The sequence below is a fragment of the Carassius auratus genome, chromosome 43 (assembly GCF_003368295.1).
Source record: "Carassius auratus strain Wakin chromosome 43, ASM336829v1, whole genome shotgun sequence".
Taxonomy (NCBI): domain Eukaryota; kingdom Metazoa; phylum Chordata; class Actinopteri; order Cypriniformes; family Cyprinidae; genus Carassius; species Carassius auratus.
This window is the reverse complement of record NC_039285.1, coordinates 364,986-384,171: the sequence shown is the minus strand read 5'-3', so window position 1 is coordinate 384,171 and position 19,186 is coordinate 364,986. Positions and strand designations below refer to the sequence as shown.

At 42.1% G+C, this 19,186-nt stretch overlaps 2 protein-coding genes across 5 annotated transcripts; both read left to right on the top strand.

Annotated features, from left to right (window-relative positions):
• The first annotated feature begins 111 nt into the window (after positions 1–111).
• On the top strand, positions 112–5,521 carry LOC113061346 (spermatogenesis-associated protein 5-like protein 1). Of its 3 annotated transcripts, none has more exons than XM_026230387.1 (9): positions 112–164; positions 560–1,630; positions 1,817–1,999; positions 2,066–2,224; positions 2,298–2,507; positions 2,633–2,863; positions 4,439–4,573; positions 4,886–5,011; positions 5,081–5,521. In XM_026230387.1, exons 2-9 carry the CDS (start codon positions 569–571, stop codon positions 5,234–5,236), a joined length of 2,262 nt encoding a protein of 753 aa, XP_026086172.1. In that variant the 5' UTR covers positions 112–164; positions 560–568; the 3' UTR covers positions 5,237–5,521. The 3 variants fall into 3 exon arrangements, with proteins under 3 accessions (XP_026086172.1, XP_026086174.1, XP_026086171.1); XM_026230389.1 differs by having other exon boundaries at positions 137–243; XM_026230386.1 differs by having other exon boundaries at positions 139–205.
• Positions 5,522–16,032: 10,511 nt separating this feature from the next.
• LOC113061246 (normal mucosa of esophagus-specific gene 1 protein-like) lies at positions 16,033–17,215 on the top strand. 2 transcript variants are annotated; one of them, XM_026230286.1, is made up of 5 exons: positions 16,033–16,162; positions 16,282–16,356; positions 16,448–16,536; positions 16,702–16,811; positions 16,982–17,215. In XM_026230286.1, the coding sequence occupies exons 2-5, from the start codon at positions 16,315–16,317 to the stop codon at positions 17,188–17,190; spliced, it is 450 nt and encodes a 149-aa protein (XP_026086071.1). In that variant the 5' UTR covers positions 16,033–16,162; positions 16,282–16,314; the 3' UTR covers positions 17,191–17,215. The 2 variants fall into 2 exon arrangements, with proteins under 2 accessions (XP_026086071.1, XP_026086072.1); XM_026230287.1 differs by having other exon boundaries at positions 16,038–16,162; positions 16,702–16,762.
• The last annotated feature ends 1,971 nt before the right edge of the window (positions 17,216–19,186 follow it).

The window sequence follows — 19,186 nt, the reverse complement described above, 5'->3', positions numbered from 1 at the left end:
ATATGTATTACAATAATTAAAATGCATGTGAATGTGTTGTGGTACGTCTCCAGTCCAGCAGGTGTCGCTGTGAGCGCTTCACCGTGCGGCGCTGCAGTGAAGAAGCCCGAGAGAACACGTGCTGTGATGCGAGGACAGTGTTCAGCCATCAACACGAGTCTGAGGCAAGACAACAACAACAACATTACTGAATGATATGAATGAGGATAGTAGTGTCTTATAGTTTATCTCTATCACATCCAGGTCCATTCAGCACTTTTTATGCGTCTAGTAACTAATGCAAAATTATTAGTAGCTATTTTTAATTCTGATTCCTGATTCAGTAACACATACGTAATAAGACTGCATCATTGAAACATTATACGTGTTTTTATTATTGTTATTTTTGTACTCATGCACAGTGAATGATTATTGATATTGATTATTGTTCTGCTCTGTATGTTACAAATAGTATTTTTTATGTAAACAGAACTATAACCATCAGTGTTTTTAGTGTAACAGTGTGAGTTATTGAAGATTGTGTCTCTCTCTGCATCTCTCTTCTGTCGTGTATCTGTAGGTGTCAGAGATGTCTCTGGTGGAGGATCTGAAGGTTCTCCCGCTGGACGCCGTGGACTCGGACACACAGCGCTGTCGCATGGGTCCGGCTCTGATGTCCAGGTTAGGTCTGAGGCTGGGCGCTCCGGTTCTGATCCGGGTTCAGCGGGGGGTCTGTTTGTGCACCACATGGCCTCGGCACGACCTCGCCGAGGGCTTCCTGCAGATCAGCACCCAGTGTGCCACACCGGACCTCACCGCACAAACACTCACCAGACTCAGGGTGAAGCCGGCGCACATCTCAGCGCTGTCCTGCCCCAGGCTCTCCAGCGTCAGCGTGAAGGTGTTTGTGCAGAGAGCGGAGCACAAGCGGAAGGTGTCCGAGCGCGGCGTCCAGCAGCTGCTGGAGGGTGTGTACGTGCACCAGGGTCATCTGGTGGACCTGTCCTGTGTGAAGAGCGAGCTGGTGTTTGTGCTGGTTGAGAAGGTGAACTCGGGCTCACAGAAAGCTGGTCTGGTGACAGCGAGAACTCGTGTGGAGGTCAGCGAGCTGCAGACCGTTAAACACCTGGAGAGGCGTCAGGAGGTCTCGACCCCGTCTCTGGGCGGCCTGGAGGAGGTGTACGCCTCGCTGAAGGAAATAATCACGTTACCTCTGCTTTACCCGGAGACTCTGCGGCAGCTGGGAGTGTCGTGCCCAAGAGGCCTGCTTCTGATCGGGCCGCCCGGCGTCGGGAAGACCCTGCTGGTGCGCCGCGTGGCCAGGGACATCGGGGCCACGTTAGTGACTGTCAACGGGCCGGAGGTCACGGGGTCTCGACCCGGGGAGAGCGAGGAGAACCTGCGGTGGGTGTTTGATCAGGCGCGGGAGGCGGCCGAGGACGGTCCGTGTGTCCTGCTCATCGATGAGATCGACTCTCTGTGTCCGAGGCGGACGGGATCCAGCGGCGCACCGGAGAACCGTCTGGTCGCTCAGCTGCTGACGCTCATGGACTCCATCGGCAGTCACGAGGGCTTCGTCATCGCCGGAGCCACCAACCAACCAGACGCTCTGGACCCGGCGCTCCGGAGACCGGGCCGGTTCGACAGAGAGGTGATTCACCACACCATCTCCAACTCAGTCACATTCTTGGGCCGTTCATCTGAATTAAATTGTAAATTGAGACTATACAGCTATCATCTCTGTGTAAACTACAAAACACTAATTTATGAGAGTGCTGCCATCATGTGCATGTCTTCTGTTGCTCTGAAAGGTCAAAGCTTCCCGTGTGTCCTGCAGGTGATCGTCGGCGTTCCCTCGCTGCTGCAGAGGCTCAGTATCCTGAAGTGTGTGTGCGGTCAGATGCCGCTGTCCTCTGATGTGGACCTGAAGGCTGTTGCTGAAATGACCTGTGGGTATGTGGGGGCGGATCTGAGCGCGCTCGGTCGAGAAGCAGCGCTGCAGGCCATGCGACAGACGCAGGTACAGTCCCTGAGAGCGTACAGTCTCCGGTCTGCTCTCTCGCTCACACGTGTTGTGGTTGTTCAGACAGGAGCGAGCGAGCCGCTGTCGATGCAGCACTTCATGCAGGCGCTGCGGATCGTGCAGCCGTCGTGTCTCAGGAGCAGCGTAGGAGCCACAGACTTCAAACCCATCGGCTGGGAGCAGATCGGAGGACTGGACGACGTCAAACTCAGACTCAGACAGGTACGAGAGCTCCTCGGTTCAGGTCCATCTGTACGACTCTGGCTCTGTGATGACGTCTGCGGTCTGTGTGCAGAGTATCGAGTGGCCCATGAGGTTTCCCGAGGCGTTGGTGCGGTTGGGTGTCTCTCGGCCCAGGGGTGTGCTTCTGTACGGGCCGCCCGGCTGCGCTAAGACCACGCTGGTGAAAGCAGCCGCCTCTTCATCACACTGCAGCTTCCTCTCCCTCAGCGGAGCCGAGCTCTTCTCTCCGTATGTGGGAGACTCGGAGAAAACACTGGCACAGGTCTCACCTCACTCTCATCCCGCTTCTGCTCAGTTAATGCTTGGTGCAATTAATTATGAAATAAATGAGGCATTGAATTGATTAGAGCAGTTGCAGGATGACGGCATGATCTGTCTCTCTCTCAGTTGTTCGCTCAGGCGCGTGCGTGCGCTCCCTCCATCGTGTTCCTGGATGAGATCGACAGTATGGTGGGTTCTCGAGCGGACGGTTCCTCTCACAGCGTGCAGTCGCAGGTTCTGGCCGTTCTGCTGACCGAGCTGGACGGAGTGGGACTACGATCTGTGGAGAGACGCAGCAGCGGGAGAAAGATCGCTCTGTTAGAAGAAGGAGAGCAGGAGGACACCGGACTACAGCAGGTCAGAGACACAGCATCTCTACACACACACACACACACCCACACACACACAGACACACACACACTCTCAGACACACACACACACACACACAGACACACACACACTCTCAGACACACACACACACACACACAGACACACACACACTCTCAGACACACACACACACACACACAGACACAGACACACACACACACACACACACACACAGACACACACACACACACACTCACACACACACACTCACACACACACGCACACATTTGTTTCTGTGTAAAGTGTGTTCATCCCATAGGTGTAATGGTTTTTATTCTGTAGAAACTGTATATTCTATGTCCCTTCACCAACCCTACACCTAACCCTAACCCTCACAGGAAACGTTGTGCATTTTTACTTTCTCAAAAAAACTCATTCTGTATGATTTATAAGTGTTTTGAAAAATGGGGACATGGGTTATGTCCTCATAAGTCACCCTCTCCTTGTAATACCTGTGTCATACCCATGTCATTATACAGAGTTGTGTCCTGATATGACACAAAAACAAGAGCACACACACACACACACACACACACACACACACACGCGCGCACACACACACACTCTCTCAGACACACACACAGACACACACACACACTCACTCTCAGACACACACACACACACAGACAGACAGACACACATAGACACACACACACACACACACACACTCACTCTCAGACACACACACACACACACAGACAGACACACACACACACTCGCTCTCTCACACACACACACACACATTCACACTCACACACACACACAGACACACATGCAAACTCACACTAAACACACACACAGACAGACACACATTGACACACACACACACACACAGACAGACACACACAGACACTCGCTCTCTCACACACACAAACTCATTCACACACTCACATACACACACACAGACACACACACTCACACACACTCTCACACACAGACACACACACACACACACTCTCACACACAGACACACACTCTCACACACACACACACAGACACACACACTCACACACACACACACACAATCATTCTGATATGATGATTTATTATAAGAATTATCAACAGTTGTGCTGACAAATGTTTTTTGGAAAGTTTGATACTTTTTTCAGGATTCTTTGATGAACCAAAAGTTAAAAAGATCAGCATTTATTCAAAATAGAAATCTTTTCTAACATTATTTAACACATCCTTGCTGAATAAAAGATTTAATTTCTTACAAAAAAGAAAGAATAAAATGTACTAACCCCAAACTTTTGAACCGTAGTGAATATTGTTAGATTTCTATTTTAAAATAAATGTTTTAACTTAGAATCCTGAAACAAAAGTATCACAGGTTCTAAATAAATCTGAAGCAGTTTTGATAATAAATCATTTTATAGTGCAGGAGAGTCACACCACACACCCGTGTAGTTTCAGGACTTGATAATCTGGATCAGGTGTGTTTAATCAGGACTGAAGAAGCTAAACACTCCAGGAAGTGAGTTACAGTGTTGTGTGTGTAGATGTGCACGTGTAGTTTACACCGTGTCTGTATTACATTTCAGATGGAGCTGCAGGAAGTGTGTAACAAGGACGTTTTGATCGTGGCTGCCACTAATAGACCAGAGGTTCTGGACAGCGCTCTTCTCAGACCTGGACGCCTCGACCAGATCATATACGTCCCTCCTCCAGACCTCCAGGTGAGCAGACGCCCTCTAACCCCGCCCACTCCTGTAGACCACGCCCACCCTCTAACCCCCGCCCACTCCTGTAGACCACGCCCGCCCTCTAACCCCCGCCCACTCCTGTAGACCACGCCCGCCCTCTAACCCCGCCCACTCCTGTAGACCACGCCCATCTCACTGAGTGAAGCGCTCTAGAGCAGGAAACAAGAGGAGGGCAGGAACCTCTCTTTATCTGTCAGCTGTTGATTGGCTTGTGAGAAGTTATTAAAATGAATGCACGTATGAGTTGTTCACAGTAAGACGAGTAACAGATGTGGTCATAAACAGGCTCGTCTGGCCGTGCTGCGCGTCTGCACTGAAAGCGTCCCGCTGCATCAGGACGTGTGTCTGCAGGATCTGGCTGCGCAGACCGAACTCTTCTCTGGAGCCGATCTAGAAAACCTGTGCAGAGAGGTAAAGCACACGCTCGTCTCGCACCATCCGTTCGCTTCGCTCCGGGTCTGTAACTCTTCTGTGTTTCAGGCGGCTCTCCTGGCGCTGCGTGAGGACGGACTCCAGGTCTCCAGCGTGAGACACAGGTGTTTTCTGAAGGCGCTTCAGAGTCTGCGTCCATCACTGAGTCCACAACAGCTTCAGCGACACGTTCAACTGTTTCAGAGTTCTAGTAGTTCACTCTAGAATTAAAATTTCCTCGCATCATCCGAGACGTTCATGTCTTTCTTTCTTCAGTTGAAAAGGACTTTTCTCTGGACTTCAATGCTGGCTGAAGTTCAGCTTTCAATTGAAAAACATCTTGGATAACATGAGCTAGAGTTAATTATTAAGATTTTTTTTTATATTTAATAAATATATCATGTTTATAATTTGTGTACAAATGTCCTGTTTCCCACATTCTTCATAAAGTGAAGGGTGACGCACAAAAATATCAGTTGTGTTCTTAATATTAAAGGATATGTTTAACAATGTGATAAATGTACTGAAACGTTCTCCTTTTTGGTCCAAAAATGGCATTTTGGCTGGTCTCTGTGACTTTGGTTTCTCTAAGGGTTCATAAAGTCTGTTCTCTCTAAAGTTACTGTGGAACAATATATAAACATTTAAATTAACCGGACCTAATTGTACATTTGTTCAGCTGTATTGTAATGATACTTGCACTGCAAATGGTTTTTGCTTATTATAGCCCAACTTTATAACCTTAGATGGAGACTTTAAAGTGACTCAGCATCAGTATTGTGTTGAAATATTAGTAATTGGTGCATAATAATCTTTTTTTCTTTTAATATCACAGAAATTGACCACATGTCTATATGATCGAGGATATATCATTCCTGGGTTTCACAATTAATAGTTTATGTAACGTTAGCTGATTAAATTACCACAAGCAGTTACAGTCTTTACTAAATAAAATCTAAAGATAGCGAGTGTAATCATTCGGTTTGTAAACATAACTGTGAAATACCTGCTTGAAAATGAACGGTTTTGTCTTGATTTACATCTCATTGAAATGAAACTCAGCTCGCTGAAGATGCTGCTCAGACCAACCGTCAACATCTAAACTCGCGCTTTTTTAACCCTTGTGCGGCCCTCATTTGGGAGTCACACTCAGGGTCTTCAGGGGTCATAAGTGACCGGACACCTAAAATGTAACTTTTTTGCCCCCCAGTAAAATCAGTGGAATATATTTTTATTCAATAATATTTTTTCTTTTGTATTTTGAGAAAATTTTAAGGTATTAATTCATATTTATGCAATAATTATGAACAATTTTTCTCATAGAAAATAGTACATAATTTTTTTTTTCTAATTTTTCTAAATTATTTTCGAATTAATGTTGTATTTCAGATTAAACCAGAGACTAGGCCTTTCAAATACATTTTTTTTGAAGATTTTTTAGCGCCACCTGGTCAGAGCAAAGAAAGAAAAACATGTAAGTGCATGGTGCAACCACTTATTACCAGTATAGGAATCTATAGAGAGGCTTGTGAATTCCCTTATTGTTTTTAGACATAATTGCTTACTCATATTAAGTAGTGGACTTGAATATATATTAATACATTCTAAAGAGTACTTTTTGTATATTTTTTTTATATTTCTTCTGTTATAAATAATGATTTCATGCAATATTTGCATTAAAGTTTTTGCATTATGATTGCAATCAAACCTGAACATATTGTTCAGTGGCACAGAGCTCCTGCAAAAAAATAAAAAATAAGAATCCTCAGAATGGTGCAAAGGACCAAGTCTGAGTTTCTAAGTGCACTGACAAACCCAAGAGGCAGCGCTTGCTTCTCATCGCTGTTTTACAGACAGCAGGTCATAGGTGTGTGCGTGTGTGCGCGCGTGTGTGTGTGTATGTGATTATTTAGAGTGTCACAGAGATGGGACCAAGTCACACATGTGCAAGTCTCAAGTAAGTCTCAAGTCTTAACCTTCGAGTCTCAAGTAAGTCCCAAGTATTTTTTTCTTGGGCAAGTCAAGTCAAGTCAAGTCACAAGCTATGTCAAGTCAAGTCCAAGTCAAGTCACCTTAATATTGTTATTTTACCTGCAGAATCTGATCTTAATAAAGTTAAAAAACAAGATATAAGTAACTGTCAGTAAATTAAAATAATTTGGATTTGCATTGTAAATACTCATGTTCAGTAAAATACATCATGGAATCAAACAAAATTGTAACTTCCTAAAATTATTTATTTTTCACTTCTACCAACAGTGTTTGAAATGTTTTACATTTTCAACATTGAGTCCATAAAACAAAACATCCAACAGACTCCTCTCTGAACACCTCTCTCTCTCTCTCTCTCAAACACAGTTTACATACAACATTAAACTGTTACATTTCTTCTCTCTCTCTCTCTCTCTCTCTCTCTCTCTCTCTCTCTCTCTCTCTCTCTCTCTCTCTCTCTCTCACACACACACACACTCTCTCTCTCAGAGTATAGAATATAAATATGACATATTTTCAGTTGTTTCATACTTTTTTGTTATGTACAGTACAAACCAAAAGTTTGGACACACCTTCTCATTCAAAGAGTTTTCTTTATTTTCATGACTATGAAAATTGTAGATTCACACTGAAGGCATCAAAACTATGAATTAACACATGTGGAATTATATACATGACAAAGTGTGAAACAACCGAAAATATGTAATATTCTTGGTTCTTCAAAGTAGCCACTTTTTGCTTTGATTACTGCTTTGCACACTCTTGGCTTTCTCTTGATGAGCTTCAAGAGGTAGTCACCTGAAATGGTCTTCAACAGTCTTGAAGGAGTTCCCTGAAAGATGCTTTGCACTTGTTGGATCTTTTGCCTTCTGTCTGCGGTCCAGCTCACCCCTAAACCATCTGGATTGGGTTCAGGTCCGGTGACTGTGGAGGCCAGGTCATCTGGTGCAGCGTCCCATCACTCTCCTTCTTGGTCAAATAGCCCTTGATGCCTTCAGTGTGACTCTACAATAGTCAATAGTCATGAAAATAAAGAAAACTCTTTGGATGAGAAGGTGTGTCCAAACTTTTGGTCTGTACTGTACATAACAAAAAAGTATGAAACAACTGAAAATACGTCATATTTATATTCTGTACTGTATATATATATATATATATATATATATATATATATATATATATATATATATATATATATATATATATATATATATATATATATATATATGTATGTAATATGCACTTGTCATGATTGGGTAATCGCGGCAGCTACATTTGTTTTTCTGATTAATTGTTTTGCTCTATGAGAAAGACAAGGTAACAATATATATATATATATATATATATATATATATATATATATATATATATATATATATATATATATATATATATATATATGTATGTAATATGCACTTGTCATGATTGGGTAATCGCGGCAGCTACATTTGTTTTTCTGATTAATTGTTTTGCTCTATGAGAAAGACAAGGTAACAAGATATTCGGGGCTTATGCCCCCTTAGCCCAACCCTAGCGCCGCCCCTGGAATGCGTTTTTTTGATGGCCTGCTAGCGGATCATTAGGGGCTGTTCACATCACGTCTTCTGAGCGCACAAGTTCGTTATTTCCAATGTAGGCGCGCGGTATGCGCGCTCATAATGGAAGCAACGCGCTCAACATCTAAACTTTTCAGAATGCCGCAAGCGCACCGCAGGTCATGTGACAATAACTAACCAATCAGCTTCATCCTTTCTCGTATCAACATTGAAAGCTCAGCTAAGATGAAGGAACAGCTGTTCATAGCTGTATATGGATTGCCATTTTGAAATGAATTTAGTAGCAGAGCTACTGCGAGCGATTTTTAGTGCTGCAAATCCATTTATCCTTTGCTGAAATTTCCGCGTCTCATGGAGAGAGAGCGTGTCATGGATGCTTAGCAACGACAGACGCCCCAGGAGCACTTCTGCCCGAGCGCTTTGGAAAGAAGGAGAAAGCGGCGCGACTAGCGTTTTCCACGCGTTTTTAGGCGCGAACTATTGAAGACAAAAGCGATGACCCTCGGTACCTCTCAGGCTGACATGTTGATGTGATGTGATATCTGATTTAAGTGGGCGTGGTGTGTGTAAGGTAGAGAGGGCATGACTGATGATAGTGTCCTGATCCAGTCACGACGCTATTCTCAGCCTGCGCTCCAGCTGAGTAATCAACTTTATTTTAAAAAATAATTTATATATTTTATATTCAAAATGAAAACATGATGTGATTAACACTCAAGTCATTCAAGTCATCGTGTCTCAAGTCAAGTCAAGTCCCGAGTCTTTAACTTCCAAGTCCGAGTCAAGTCTCAAGTCCTAAAAATAGCGACTCGAGTCGACTCGAGTCCAAGTCACCAAGTCACAAGTCCCCATGTCTGGAGTGTCATACCTTCACTGCTGTTAGATTTTCTCTGCATTATGACTGAATTATTGAATGGATTTCACATTCTCAAAACTTTGCTCTGTGTTACAGACACAGTAGTTCATAGGTGTCTATGTGTAAGTATGTGTGTGTGTGTGTGTTTGTGTGTGTGTGTGTGCATCTGTGTGTGATTGGATGTGTCAATATCACACTCTTGATGTTTTATAGTGTTATCCCTTCACTGCTGTGCACTTTTTTTCAGTTTTGTGATCGATTTGTAGATTGTGTACACAAATATTCTCTGAATTGTTGTATTTTTGTCTATTTCCCATTCATTTCCTATGGACGGTCATTTTTGACCGAAGACCATGAGTGTTACTATTTTTTTTACGCCCACTTAGACTGTTCGAATCATGCCCTCAATTTTTTTGTATGTTCACACCCCAAATGCCATGAAAGTCACCGCATTTCATATCATTCCGATGAAGCTGTGATTTTTAACATTTCAAAACGTAAAATATTCCGGTCGGAAATGACCGAAGACCGCACAAACTGTCTATGGCTTAAACAGCAATAGTTTCAGATCAGAGGGGCGTGTTCGACCGTGTGACCTGATTTGCTCGAGTCAAAGTGACGTGTAGAGGGTGGGGTCAGGAAAGGAGCATCACTTTCGCATGCATTAGAAATACACACAAATTAGTCCTCCACACTGTTTACACAACACGTCCATTTAAGTCACTTATCCTAAATAAATACACATCCATGAATTAGCGCGGATTTCTAGCGTATTTACTCTTAACTTCTAAAGTAATATTTAAGTAAGACTCATTTCGGAGTCGGCCAAAATTAGATTTTAATTAAAACAGATCGAGTAAAGGTCTCGTGCGATGCGTGACACGAATGCGTAATCGGTCATGCGCTCATTTCATATTTTCTGCATAGCTTATCATTTATGTCGCCAATTTTTTTCACAAATTATTATTTTTTTTTTTAAGTTCAAAGTCTTTTGTTCGTTATCTGGCTCGGCTCGGTGTTCATCTTCAGTTCTCTCTTCACAGCAGGTCATCCAGTCACTGTTTGAGTAAATGAATTACTTCGGGATATTGTTTTTTTTTAACTCAGAGGGAGTGTCAGACACATTAAAAAAGTTAACAGCTTAAGACATTTGTGTATTAATGCGTATTAGAGACGCGAACCGTTTAAAATGATTCACTTCGATTTGGTGAACTGATTCAAAAAGATCCGGTTACATCAATCAATCAATCAATCACCTTTATTTATATAGTGCTTTAAACAAAATACATTGTGCCAAAGCACTGAACAACATTCATTTGGAAAACAGTGTCTCAATAATGCAGAATGATAGTTAAAGGCAGTTCATCATTGAATTCAGTTATGTCATCTCTGTTCAGTTGAAATAGTGTCTGTTTTAATTTGCAATCAAGTCAATGATATCGCTGTAGATGAAGTGACCCCAACTAAGCAAGCCAGAGGAAACAGCGGCAAGGAACCGAAACTCCATCGGTGACAGAATGGAGAAAAAAACCTTGGGAGAAACCAGGCTCAGTTGGGGTCAGTTCTCCTCTGACCAGACGAAACCAGTAGTTCAATTCCAGACTGCAGCAAAGTCAGATTGTGCAGAAGAATCATCTGTTTCCTGTGGTCTTGTCCTGGTGCTCCTCTGAGACAAGGTCTTTACAGGGGATCTGTATCTGGGCTCTAGTTGTCCTGGTCTCCGCTGTCTTTCAGGGCAGTAGAGGTCCTTTCTAGGTGCTGATCCACCATCTGGTCTGGATACGTACTGGATCCGGGTGACTGCAGTGACCCTCTGATCTGGACACAGACTGGATCTGGTGGCCACGGTGACCTCGGAAACAAGAGAGAAACAGACAAATATTAGCGTAGATGCCATTCTTCTAATGATGTAGAAAGTACGGTGTTATGTGAAGTGTTTCCGGTTCCGGTTTACCTTATTAATGCAGCCTAAAAATCCTTTAACAGATTTGGATATTAAAAGCATATTAGTATGTTATGTGTATGCCAGGTTAAAGAGATGGGTCTTTAATCTAGATTTAAACTGCAAGAGTGTGTCTGCCTCCCGAACAATGTTAGGTAGGTTATTCCAGAGTTTAGGCGCCAAATAGGAAAAGGATCTGCCGCCCACAGTTGATTTTGATATTCTAGGTATTATCAAATTGCCTGAGTTTTGAGAACGTAGCGGACGTAGAGGAGTATAATGTAAAAGGAGCTCATTCAAATACTGAGGTGCTAAACCATTCAGGGCTTTATAAGTAATAAGCAATATTTTAAAATCTATACGATGTTTGATAGGGAGCCAGTGCAGTGTGGACAGGACCGGGCTAATATGGTCATACTTCCTGGTTCTAGTAAGAACTCTTGCTGCTGCATTTTGGACTAGCTGTAGTTTGTTTACTAAGCGTGCAGAACAACCACCCAATAAAGCATTACAATAGTCTAACCTTGAAGTCATAAATGCATGGATTAACATTTCTGCATTTGACATTGAGAGCATAGGCCGTAATTTAGATATATTTTTGAGATGGAAAAATGCAGTTTTACAAATGCTAGAAACGTGGCTTTCTAAGGAAAGATTGCGATCAAGTAGCACACCTAGGTTCCTAACTGATGGTGAAGAATTGACAGAGCAACCATCAAGTCTTAGACAGTGTTCTAGGTTATTACAAGTGGAGTTTTTAGGCCCTATGATTAACACCTCTGTTTTTTCTGAATTTAGCAGTAAGAAATTACTCGTCATCCAGTTTTTTATATCGACTATGCATTCCATTAGTTTTTCAAATTGGTGTGTTTCACCGGGCTGCGAGGAAATATAGAGCTGCGTATCATCAGCATAACAGTGAAAGCCAACACCATGTTTCCTGATGATATCTCCCAAGGGTAACATATAAAGCGTGAAGAGTAGCGGCCCTAGAACTGAGCCTTGAGGTACTCCATACTGCACTTGTGATCGATATGATACATCTTCATTCACTGCTACGAACTGATGGCGGTCATATAAGTACGATTTAAACCATGCTAATGCACTTCCACTGATGCCAACAAAGTGTTCAAGTCTATGCAAAAGAATGTTGTGGTCAATTGTGTCAAACGCAGCACTAAGATCCAATAAAACTAATAGAGAGATACACCCACAATCAGATGATAAGAGCAGATCATTTGTAACTCTAAGGAGAGCAGTTTCAGTACTATGATACGGTCTAAATCCTGACTGGAAATCCTCACATATACCATTTTTCTCTAAGAAGGAATATAATTGTGAGGATACCACCTTTTCTAGTATCTTGGACAGAAAAGGGAGATTCGAGATTGGTCTATAATTAACTAGTTCTCTGGGGTCAAGTTGTGGCTTTTTTATGAGAGGCTTAATAACAGCCAGTTTGAAGGTTTTGGGGACATATCCTAATAACAATGAGGAATTAATAATAGTCAGAAGAGGACCTATGACTTCTGGAAGCACCTCTTTTAAGAGCTTAGATGGTATAGGGTCTAACATACATGTTGTAAGTTTAGATGATTTAACAAGTTTATACAATTCTTCCTCTCCTATAATAGAGAATGAGTGGAACTGTTCCTCAGGGGGTCTATAGTGCACTGTCTGATGCGAAACTGTAGCTGACGGCTGAATGGTTGCAATTTTATCTCTAATAGTATCGATTTTAGAAGTAAAGTAGTTCATAAAGTCATTACTGCTGTGGTGTTGGGAAATGTCAACACTTGTTGAGGCTTTATTTTTCGTTAATTTAGCCACTGTATTGAATAAATACCTGGGGTTATGTTTGTTTTCTTCTAAAAGAGAAGAAAAGTAATCAGATCTAGCAGTTTTTAATGCTTTTCGGTAGGATATGCTACTTTCCCGCCAAGCAATACGAAATACCTCTAGTTTTGTTTTCCTCCAGCTGCGCTCCATTTTTCGGGCTGCTCTCTTTAGGGTGCGAGTATGCTCATTATACCATGGTGTCAAACTGTTTTCCTTAACCTTTCTTAAGCGTAAAGGAGCAACTGTATTTAAAGTGCTAGAAAAGAGAGAGTCCATAGTTTCTGTTACATCATCAAGTTGTTCTGAGGTTTTGGATATGCTAAGGAATTCGGATACATCAGGAAGATAACTTAAAAAGCAGTCTTTTGTGGTAGAAGTGATGGTTCTTCGATACTTGTAACAAGAAGTAGAATTTACAATTTTGGCTATATGAAGTTTACACAGAACTAAATAATGATCTGAGATATCATCACTTGGCTGAATAATTTCAACACTATCAACATCAATTCCATGTGACAGTATTAAATCTAGAGTATGATTTCGACAATGAGTAGGTCCTGAAACGTGTTGTCTAACACCAATAGAGTTCAGAATGTCTATAAATGCTGATCCCAATACATCTTTTTCATTATCGACATGGATATTAAAATCACCAACTATTAAGACTTTATCTGCAGCCAGAACTAACTCGGATGTAAAATCACCAAACTCTTTAATAAAGTCTGTATGGTGCCCTGGTGGCCTGTATACAGTAGCCAGTACAAACATAACAGGGGATTTATCATTAACATTGGTTTCTCTGGATAATGTTATATGAAGCACCATTACTTCAAACGAGTTCTACTTGAAGCCTGCCCTCTGAGAAATCCTGAAAACGTTATTATAAATTGAAGCAACACCTCCCCCTTTGCCTTTTAGACGCGGCTCGTGTTTATAACAATAATCTTGGGGGGTGGACTCATTTAAAATAATGTAATCATCAGGTTTTAGCCAGGTTTCTGTCAAACAGAGCACATCTATATTATGATCAGTTATCATATTATTTACAAAAAGTGTTTTCGTAGAAATGGATCTGATATTCAATAAGCCAATCTTTATCATTTGTTTATCCATATTGCATTTGTTTTTTATTTGTTGAACCTCAATTAAATTGTTAACCTTAACTTGGTTTGGACGTTTTTTGTATTTTCTAGTTCGTGGAACAGACACAGTCTCTATAGTGTGATATCTAGGTGAAAGAGTCTCTATGTGCTGAGAATTAACTGACCTCTGTGACGGGAGGCAGCTAGCAGACGGTCGGTTTAGCCAGTCTGTCTGCTTCCTGACCTGGGCCCCAGTTAGTCAAGTATAAACACTAAGACTATTTGCCATATTTCTAGACAGAAGAGTGGCGCCACCCCAGGAGGGATGAAGACCATCTCTTTTAAACAGGTCAGGTCTGCCCCAAAAGCTTGTCCAATTGTCTATTAAACCTATGTTATTCTGTGGGCACCACTTAGACATCCAGCCATTGAGTGATGACAATCTGCTATGCATCTCATCACCACGGTAAGCAGGGAGGGGACCAGAGCATATTACAGTGTCTGACATCGTGCTTGCAAGTTCACACACCTCTTTAAAGTTATTTTTAGTGATCTCCGACTGGTGAAGTCGAACATCATTAGCGCCGGCATGAATAATAATCTTACTGTATTTACGTTTAGCATTAGCCAGCACTTTTAAATTTGCCAAGATGTCAGGCGCTCTGGCTCCCGGTAAACATTTGACTATGGTGGCTGGTGTCTCTATATTCACGTTCCGTACAATAGAATCACCAATAACTAGAGCACTTTCATCAGGTTTCTCAGTGGGTGCATCACTGAGTGGGGAGAACCTGTTTAATGTTTTGATCGGAACAGAAGAGCGGTGTTTTGACCCACGACTACGCTGCCTCACCGTCACCCAGTTGCCCTGCTGCAGGGGCTCTGCTGGAACCGGACAATGTACAGGAATCCCTGAGCTAGACGCATCCAAAGCCATATCTAGAGCCCTAACATTCTTACTGTCCTCAATTAAAGTTTGGATGCGTGTCTCTAATTCTGAAATCTTCTCTGTCAGCCTAACTATTTCCCTGCATTTATCACATGTGAATCCCTCATCAGCGACAGAGATAGATAAACTGTACATGTGGCAAGAGGTGCAAATAACAATTGTAGGAGAAGCCATTACTCACCGTGCTTGATGAAATATTCTTACTGCGGTTGTTTGATGAACTTGTGGAAAACTGCAGCGTGAGAGAGGAGAGGAGAGGAGAAAAGAAAACGCTAATGACAAGCTAACGAGTGCTAACACTTTGCAGGTGTGCTGCAGTCACGGAAGAGTGAACGATCATCGAATGATTCGTTCGTTCGCGAACCAGATATCACAAACTGCTTGTTTTGAACTCTCTCATAACAGACACGGAAGAGAAGACAATGCTGAATAAAGTCATGGTTTTTGCTATTTTTGGACCAAAATGTATTTTCGATGCTTCAAAATATCTTACCTTTCTGGACATGGACAGTAGACCGTACACACAGCTTCAATGGAGGGACTGAGAGCTCTCGGACTAAATCTAAAATATCTTAAACTGTGTTTTGAAGATAAACTGAGGTCTCACGGGTTTGGAACGACACGAGGGTGAGTTATTAATGACATAATTTTGCTATTTGGGTGAACTATCCCTTTAAATGACAAAAAATAAATAACTTTTCCATGATATTCTAATTTGTTGAGATGCACCTGTAGTGTCAGACTGTCATTGAGTCCAGCAGAGGGCGCTGAATTTATAGTTTCAGTTTGATAGTTTCAGTTTGAGAGTTAAGGGTGTGTGTGTGTGTGTGTGTGTGTGTGTGTGTGTGTGTGTACGTGCCAATAAATGCGTCACCATTGCGTTATAAGAGAAAGCCAGTCAGAATGATTCTGCATCTACAGCACACCTTCATCAGGTCGGTCTTCTCTCCTCATCTCTCCTCATCACCACTCGTTCAGTCATGTTTGATGTTTATCTGCTCGTCTGTGACTCTCAAACTCTCACTGATGTCTCATTTGAACTTTCTGAATTCAGTTTGTTTAGGAAGCCTCAGTGTCGCAGGTGAAGATGCATGGAGGATTTCTACAGCTGCTCAAGAAGAGGAAGGAGGTGAGGAAGACTTCTCATCAGCATCACCCAGCCGGGGATTATTATATCACCACATCTGTTTCAGTTTTTACTTCTTATTCCTTTTTTCTAGTTGATTCCTCTGATTGGGTTTGTGGGATGTGCTGCAGTTGGAGCAGCAACTGCTTCGATTTACTTCTTACTGACCAAACCGGACGTCATGTGAGGGTTTAATCATGTTATTCATGGGGTTAATAAGAAGAATTGATGTTATAAATCTCTTTCCTGCATTTTTAGTATGATGTGTATTTTAAAAAAGTTAATTTTGAATGTATAATATTATGTAAAAAAAACCTGTGCAGTGATAAAACGTGTTGACTTTTATAGTTTAAACAAGACTAGGAATCCAGAGCCGTGGGAGACATTAGATCCATCGACCCCACAGAAGGTGAGGAACACTTCCTCCAGCGAGTCGGGATCAGGACTGACTGGTTATGGTAATGTTAACCAGCAGTCAGATATCTGTTTAATTAATGTTTGGGCTTTATCTGCCAACTGCGTGTAGACTGTAAACAGACGTAATCTCAGACGAGGATAGAGAGATGTAGATGAGCTTTGAGAGTTTCATCCAGACGTCACGTGAACAGGTGTTTGTGTCTCTGTTCAGCTCATTACCATCAAGCAGCAGTGGAAACCAGTGGAGGAGCTGGAGCTGGTGAAGAAACTGACCAAATGATGTCCTCTCCTCTGAAGGTTCATGCTAATCTAATCAGGATTCGGTTGTTATCTGAACAGCGTTTGCATGCACTGGAAACGAGCTTCGCACAATGGGCTTTTAACTGTGAATGTCACCTGTGTACTGGACTCAAAACATGAATAAATTAATAATGTGAACTAAAAATGAATCTGTCCTTCCTTTCTGAAAGTTTAAGTTATATTGGATATATTCTCTTGCAGATGAATTCACCCAAAGAGGGTTTGGATTAGTCTTTAATCTGTCCTGTTGATGCTCGTCTCGCTGGGTTTCCTTCAGACAGAACAACAAGAGAATAAATCAAGGCTGCTGACAGGTCATCCAGTCATTATATGTAATCTGATTAAACAGGAAGTGGTCTCCAAACTTCTCTGCACTTCCTGCTTTTGTCTTCTGTTTGTTCCATTCGTGTTTGAGAAACAGTTGTTGATTTCTGACCTGAACAAGCTGGTTTTATTCAGGGCACAGATAATCAGTCTGATGAGTGTGTGTGTGTGTGTGTGTGTGTGTGAGAGAGAGAGATGAGTGCAGCCCCTATTGTGTTAGAAATATGAACACACCCTTATAAAATCCACTGCATCATCATGAACACACACATCTGCCCACATTCTCTCCTAGGGCTTGTCTGTGTTCTCCTGTGTGTGTGTGTGTGTGTGTGTGTGTGTGTGTGTACGTGACTCAGTGTTTTGTGCTGATGTCGCTCATCATGTGATCAGGAAGTGTTTGACGAGCGATGAAGCAACAAGCAGAAATAAACAACTGAAGACTGACAGCTAACGAGCAACCGTCACGCGTCCCTAACTGTAGCATGAAGATGAACACAAGACATGAGTTTGTGCTGCGTAACATCAGCCTTCAGATCAGTAGCTCCACTTAGAAAGTCATTAAAACTAGCTAGTGGTTTACTAGAGGAATAGTTCACCCAAAAATCTGAATTTGCTCAATTGTGTTCACCCTCAGATCATCCAAGATTTGTTTGTTTCTTCATCAGATTTGTAGAAATGTAGCACTGCATCAGTGTCTCATCACTGTCTCCTCTGCAGTGAATGGGTGCCGTCAGAATGAGAGTCTGATAAAAACATCCCAATAATCCACAGCACTCCAGTCCATCAGTGAACATCTGGAGAAGACAAAACCTGAAACACATCCAGCATTAAGATGATTTTAACTCAAACACATAGAGTCTATAACACTCTCAGACACACTCTCACACACACACACACACACACAAACACACTTACACACACACGCACACTCTCAAGTCTCTCATGATTTGTAAGTTCCACCCAAACTTCATGATGTCACCGATAGAGAACGTACAGATGTGTTTTTGCCAGCAGAATGTCGTCTAACAGCAGAAACAAACCCAGACACAAATGAGAACCAGAGACAGGCTTTTAAAATGATTTTAATTCAGGATATTGAAGCGCTTCAGCAGACAGTGAACATCGATCATCCTGATGCCCTCGGACACGAACCACTGATGCACACTGTTGACTCTGTTCATGAATCAAAAATATAAACCAAAAGACTAAACTATAAAAACATAACAGCTGAAAACTGATGAGTCATCAGGTAAATAATAATCATATTCAATCTGCATCTTGAGGCACAAAAAAAGTCAGATAAGGGGACATTTGATCACGTTGGCACAAAACTGCAGTGAGACTCGTGTGAAACTACAGTGTCCCGTCAAACTATGATTTTACAGTTGTTAGATGAGGAATTAATGAACAAACATACAATACGTGTTGTTTTGTGATCAGATCTGTGGAGTACTTCAGTGGGGTCAGCTCCAGAATGTGAATCTCATGAAAGCACGTTCAGCTCATATTTCACAAGATGTTTCAAATAAAACCTGCTTTGTGCATTGTGCCATTATTCTGATGCAAACTAATCTCCTTCCCAAACTGAATGTGAAAAATGTTTTGAGCACACCACACTTCTCGAGTGTTATCACTTACTTCATCCTGGTGTGGTTATAAAGCTGCACTGCGACTGATAACAATGCTCTGGAGAACATTATAAGAACACAGCTTCCCTCGCTGACACACATATACAGACCCGTCTGGACAGAAACGCTCAAATCCAAGGAAGAGGAGAAGAATGATTATCGTT

Coding starts and splice junctions, on each gene's coding strand:
- LOC113061346 (XM_026230386.1), top strand. Junction 4,574..4,885: donor TCCCTCCTCCAGACCTCCAG/GTGAGCAGACGC, acceptor GGTCATAAACAG/GCTCGTCTGGCCGTGCTGCG. Junction 5,012..5,080: donor TAGAAAACCTGTGCAGAGAG/GTAAAGCACACG, acceptor TCTGTGTTTCAG/GCGGCTCTCCTGGCGCTGCG.
- LOC113061246 (XM_026230286.1), top strand. CDS start 16,315: ATGCATGGAGGATTTCTACAGCTGCTCAAGAAGAGGAAGGAG. Junction 16,537..16,701: donor CTGACCAAACCGGACGTCAT/GTGAGGGTTTAA, acceptor TGACTTTTATAG/TTTAAACAAGACTAGGAATC. Junction 16,812..16,981: donor ATCAGGACTGACTGGTTATG/GTAATGTTAACC, acceptor GTCTCTGTTCAG/CTCATTACCATCAAGCAGCA.